Consider the following 6,000-nt stretch of genomic DNA (forward strand, 5'->3'; position numbering starts at 1 on the left):
GGGTTAAGGTTGACATCCTGCAGGAGTACAGTGACAATCCCCTGGTACCAGACGAAACTAGGTTATGCACAATCCCCAGTTGTGATTAGTCTTAGGGATTGCTTGAACGAGAGTCGAGACGCTCAACGGTGGCGCCCACGAGCAATGAATCGAGCCAGAAGCGTGATGAGAATCCTCGAGGTTCATCTGTGGACTAGCTCGGTTCTTTCGAGCATGTGTGCCTCTTCCTAGATCCGTCCCTGGGAGGCAACGTGATCACACAATCCTTCGAAGAACATTTGACCCATGCATATTTTCCAAGCGACTATGATTTTCCCCAGCCCTACACTTGGCACTTGAAAAGTGTCAAACATGGAGAGGTCAGAGTGCATATGGATTAACCACATGGCTCCAATAGCATTTCAATAGACTGTCACTACTATGTAGTCAATAAGCTTTTCTTAGCCAATTATAACCCCACCTTTGATCAAAAGCGGTATAGCGTCGCATCCCTCGCATCCCGGGGGATTTCATCGGGTTCCAGGATTCTTCCCTTTATTGTTACTACATTGCACACTTTTCACAGCACAATTAGTGTCTCTCCTGGCCCCAAATCCCAGAATCCTGCTGCGAGTTTCTGAAACATGTCAATGACAACAAATTGAACCACCAGATCATCGACTCCACATCTAGCCATCTGCCTTGATATACGGAGTACAGAGTTGAAGCTCTAGATTTCACTTTGGCCAGAATGCTGGCCTGTGCTTTCAGCCGCATTCAACAGCCCGGGCTACATTCAGGCCCTAGATTTTCTCGGCTATTGCATTGGATCCTAGCTCATTCTCTATTGCAGTTTCACCTCGAACCCTTGGCTCTTTATTGCCCGCAAACCTTTCCTTTCTCAACGAGGATGGTTCGCCAAAAACTCTGTAACAATAGCCCCCGATTGTGGCTTGCATCCGAGGGCCACCCGCTATGGTGTGTGTACACCTCTTGTGACCATTTTCGGACCATTGCACCAGTCATCAGTCCAATCGAGTGACTTTTCGGGCGGCAGGATGAATGACTGTTCCCTCAGGAAGACTAAATAGTAGGATTGCTGTTCTTTGCCATATCCTTTTGCAGCCCTCCGAATGCTTGTGATATCTTTAAACCCTTTGTTGCCCTCTCCGGCTCTTCTGACTCCTTCGCACCCCTCACTGTCCTTGCTCATCCCTTCACTTACAACATGGACATCACCGAGACAGTCAACATGATGGCCACGCAAGAAGAGCCAGCCTCTTTTACAATTCCCTCTGACGCGAAGTCTCCAATCACTGTCAAGGAAGAGAGTACCCCTGCCATTAATGAAGAAGGAACCTCACCGACCGCCAAAGAGAAGAAGCCGAAGAAGGAGAAACCGAAGAAGGAGAAGGCCCCTGCGGCGCCCAAGCAACCAGCACTACCATTCCATGAGCAGCTCGGTCAGCGCCTCACTGAGCAGAGCCGCGAGGCGACTATTCCAAGTCCAGCAAAACATCCAAGCCACTCGTCTTCAAGAGTTAACTCTGCACAAAATGGACGCCAAAGCTCATCTGGGCTGCTGTTGCCCAGCTCACTGGCCACACGTCTACGTAACCGCAGTCGAAGTCGAAGTCCTGGCCCGATGAACCCCAACGATGGTAATAACAGCGACACAAGCGTGAGCACAGGCTCGATGTCTGAAATTGAGGCAAGAGACCCCGCAATCAATACCAGCCTCAAAGATAGCCTCTACAATCTTGACGACTTCAGGCGTCTGGAAGCTATCAATCGGCTTATTGCTCAATACGGCACAGTGTCGCACATGAGTGTTCGTGATCCAAGCTACAGCTTCTGGGTGAACAAGTCAAGAACTGCTGCCGTTCACTTCAAACTCTTGAACAAAGTCGCCGTATTAGCTGGAGATCCGCTGTGCCCTGAGGCGGCCATGCCAGCCACCCTCGAGGAGTTTGAGAGATATTGTCGGAAGGCCAGATGGAAGACTTCAGTGATAGGCGCCAGTGCTGGCTTGATGCAAGTTGCAAAGTTAAAGGGATGGCCTATCATGCGCTTCGGCACCGAGAAAGTCCTCAATCCTGTCACCAACGAGGTCTTGCTGGGCAAGAGTGGAAAGAGAACTGTAGTACAGTGTCGCCAGCTACTAGACCCCACCAAGGGTGGGTTGACGTTGCACATTTATGTCCCTGAACGTGGTCGCGATCCTGTCCTCGAAGCGGAGCTGACGAAACTTTACGACACATGGCGGGAAGACCGAAATACGAGCCGTGACTGTCAGGCATTCATCACCGTCTTCGAGATGTTCGCACTCCCCAACCTCATGACATTCATTTACACGCGAACAAAAGAAGGGGCTGTCAACGGTTTCGCAGCGCTGCGCAGAATGGGCACGACAGGCTATCACATTGATCCCTTCATTCAGTCAGCAGATGCCCCGCGAGGCACTTCTGATCTGCTGATATATGCCTCTCTTGCCCATCTTCATGCGCTAGACATCTCTTATCTCGGAATTGGCCACGAGCCAGTTGCGGAGCCCGATGAGCTTTACAATATGAGCTCTCTCGTCATCAATGCCACTCGCCGGATATACAAACACATATTTGGCCGCCTACCCGTTGGCGGGAAGGAGACATTCAATTCGCGCTGGAAGCCCGATGAAGCCCAGGAGGCTGGTTTGTATCTAATTTTTGTCGGCAAGAAAACCCCCAGCCCTAAGCATCTCCTCGCCATGACACATTTTGCCAACATCAGCCTGCGGAACGTGGTAAAGGCCGACTGGAAGGATCTCAAGCAGGAGGTTAGCAAAAACATTCGCGCACCAGTCCCAGACCCCGGCCTTGTAGCCCAGGGCAGCACCAACATCTTCATTGACTTGGAAGGCCACAGGCCAACCATGATGAAGAGTGTCAGTTCACCTGCAGCTATGTAGTTTCAGGTCATGAAGAGTTCGAGCCGGTATCAGAATTGAAGCATACTATTTCAAGCCCTTTCGTACAATAGATATACCCATTTCTCCATTTCAATGTAAACCAGTGGTGACCTGACTTTGGTGACAGGGATGGCAGCACTCTTCTGTATGGGGAAGTACCTCCTGTCACAATAGATACCCACGTATGCTTTGCACTATCCATTCAGTGTTGAATTTGGAAACAGCGACGGACTTCGAATCTCAGAAGAGCCTTGGTAATAAGTGAACAGGGGAAGGACTCCTGATCACGACCGCCGTGGCATTCCTGTCTCATGGAAGGTATAATTGTGAACTTATTATTTATCTCATTGTTGTTGAGTAGGGACGCGAAGGTAGTGCCCTTGTTTGGCCGACATAAAGGCACGCATCGTCATAACGTTGCCGTCTACTCTTGAACCGAGGCGCTACGACTTAGAATTCTTGGAAGGGAGATGTTGACAGTTACTATTTATGGCTGCCGGCCCCAGCCTCCAGCCCCCAGATGATCCGCTTTTGAAGTCAACCAAAGAGGGTCAATCGGGTTCGAGGTACCTAGCGTGTGGAATTAGGTTCTAGGCCTCATGGTGGCTTGCGCAAGGAAACTACAAAGAACCTCATGTAAACGTCAGGTAGATTGAACGCGTTCCGTGACGTCCTTCGATGTAGAAGAACAACACCTCGTGCTATGACCACCAACAATCCTGCCGACACCCACTATTTTCATTTGGTCTACGCTCTGCACACTTATCGACATCGTCAGGAGATTACGATGGGCCCCTTCTTTGAGCCTGTCAACATGGTGCGATGGCGAGACTGTCCAACCTCTCCGGCCATGTGCTTCCATCATAATTCACGTACCTATCGCATTCAAAAGGCATCTTCGATCCAGTCAAGTTTCTCAAGGATTAAGCTCGGTCATGACTCAACTGCACACCACCGCCGTCACTACTACGAGGCAGTGACCATCGCCTCAGCGGCTCCTGGCCGCCTCGAAAGAGCCTTAAAATGCAAACTCTTATGGTCATCGTTGCGTTCTTCTCTGCATCTATAGTCGCACAATCTGGTTGTCAGGATGGGATTCAGAGGATTCTGGCCCCATTGAGCAGTTATAATCCCGCACAGGAGTTCTGTTCTGAGAAATTCCCAAGAACCATCACCATCACATCGACGGTTGCATCGGTGCAACCAGAGATTTTCAAGCGGGATGTGTTCTCATCAAGAGCACACATTAAACGGCCACATCCTTCCGGCCCAGAACTACTTGAGCCGCGTTCGAGGCTTTCCAGGAGGGCTGGTGACAATGAAGCCGATGTTTTGCTCTCTATTGGGCTTGCTCAGGCGGCCAAAGTGGTGTCTACTCTATGTTCATGCATCGCTCCACCAGCAACCATCACGGTAAGGGAGATTTCAAGGGTACTTATCTCATCTTCCTAAGCTTATCATGAATTCAGGAGTTCGCCTTCATGCCCTTCACCTGGATAACTACAGAAGAACTTCCATCATTTCTGCCCAACTCTCCTTCAACGTCGCCCCAGATAGAGCCTTCGACAACAACGTCGCCGACTTTAATCGCTATTGTGACAACCTCGTCGACGACCCTGCAGAGAATCGAGTCAGAGTTTCTCATCGAACCAACACAGTTGATCAGCAAGTCAACACGGACAACAATGGTCGAATCAAACCTACCTTTCCACACATCAACACTGACAACGACAACGAGCCTGGAATCCTCTCCACGCGTCCTTCTTGATTCAACACCGCAGACTACATCGCCGACGGCGTCTACCTTGACCCCGTCTCCGAACCGACCGACAGAACCAGATCTATCCACTTTGATTGATACGTTTGGGTTAAGCACAGGAACGATCACTGAATCAATCGTCTTTGACGTAATAACAACATCGACTTCTCCATCATCTACCTCAATTTCTCAACAAGTTCCGCAGCCAATATCGTTTACAACTACTCGTTTCACCACGGAGATGCCATCCACATCACACTACTTGGAATTCGGTTTTTCTGATAGTCAAGTAACAAGCACCACAACCTCTGAAGATGCGTCGACTCCAGAGATTACTCCCGTGATTACTCCTCCAGAATTTACCGCAAATTTCACGCCCGAGTTTGATTCTCAAAATACTACTTCGACCACTCAAGGGATGACCACACCTACTAGTGAGGCTACTACAACTACTCTAGTAATCACTTCCATCACTCTAACGACCACTTCAACCGATCCGGACACTACCTCTACCACTTTAGAGACCATAATAATCACCGCAGATACCACCACATCGACCACACAGGCTGGTCCGACCGCCCTAGAGAGTAACTCTACCATTCAAGAAACTACCACCACAATCACTCCAACGACTACTTCGACCACTCGAGAGATGACCACACCTACTACCGAGGCCACTGCAACTATTCTGTTAATTACTTCCATCACTCTAACGACCACTTCAACCGATCCGGACACTACCTCTACCATTTTAGAGACCACAATAATCACCTCAGACACCACCACATCAACCACACAGGCTGATCCAACCGCCCTCGAGAATACCTCTGCCATTCCAGAAACCACCACAACTACTCCTGAATTCATCACTCCAGACCCCAACCCATTGTTCACTCTAACGCTTTCTTCAGAATGGTTCACACCCTATCCTGAGTTCGCGACTCCGGAGCCCGCCCCAGTGTTTACTATCACGCTTCCCTCAGGAGAGTTCACTCCACATCCTGAGTTCACTACTTCGGAGCCTACGCCTAACCCTGATGTAGATATTTTGACTACGGACGCTGATGTTGGAGATATTGACCTAGAGGTCAGTACTCCTGGGCCTACTCCGGAGCCCACGCCAGACTCTACGCTAGAGCCGACGCCAGAGCCTGAGGAGTCTACGCCCGAGTCTACCCTAGAGCCTACGCCAGACTCTACGCTAGACCCTACGCCAGACCCTACGCCAGACCCTACGCCAGACCCTACGCCAGACCCTACTCCAGATTCTGACCTAGATATCCTTACTATAGCGCCTGGATCTGGAGATAGTTAT

General features: G+C 50.1%; 2 protein-coding genes across 2 annotated transcripts; both read left to right on the forward strand.

Annotated features, from left to right (window-relative positions):
- The first annotated feature begins 1,119 nt into the window (after positions 1-1,119).
- PV10_03542 (uncharacterized protein) lies at positions 1,120-3,014 on the forward strand. Its single transcript, XM_016368010.1, has one exon. The coding sequence runs from the start codon at positions 1,208-1,210 to the stop codon at positions 2,924-2,926; it is 1,719 nt and encodes a 572-aa protein (XP_016227528.1). The 5' UTR covers positions 1,120-1,207; the 3' UTR covers positions 2,927-3,014.
- A 935-nt stretch (positions 3,015-3,949) lies between these two features.
- On the forward strand, positions 3,950-5,840 carry PV10_03543 (uncharacterized protein; the record flags this gene model as incomplete). Its single annotated transcript, XM_016368011.1, has 3 exons — positions 3,950-4,339; positions 4,396-5,724; positions 5,778-5,840. 3 exons carry the CDS (start codon positions 3,950-3,952, stop codon positions 5,838-5,840), a joined length of 1,782 nt encoding a protein of 593 aa, XP_016227529.1.
- Positions 5,841-6,000: the final 160 nt, after the last annotated feature.

The sequence above is a fragment of the Exophiala mesophila genome, assembly GCF_000836275.1.
Source record: "Exophiala mesophila strain CBS 40295 unplaced genomic scaffold supercont1.2, whole genome shotgun sequence".
In the NCBI taxonomy this organism is placed as follows: Eukaryota; Fungi; Ascomycota; class Eurotiomycetes; order Chaetothyriales; family Herpotrichiellaceae; genus Exophiala; species Exophiala mesophila.

Bases quoted from the DNA above. Each gene is read 5' to 3' on its own strand.
- PV10_03542 (XM_016368010.1), top strand. From the start codon at position 1,208: ATGGACATCACCGAGACAGTCAACATGATGGCCACGCAAGAAGAGCCA.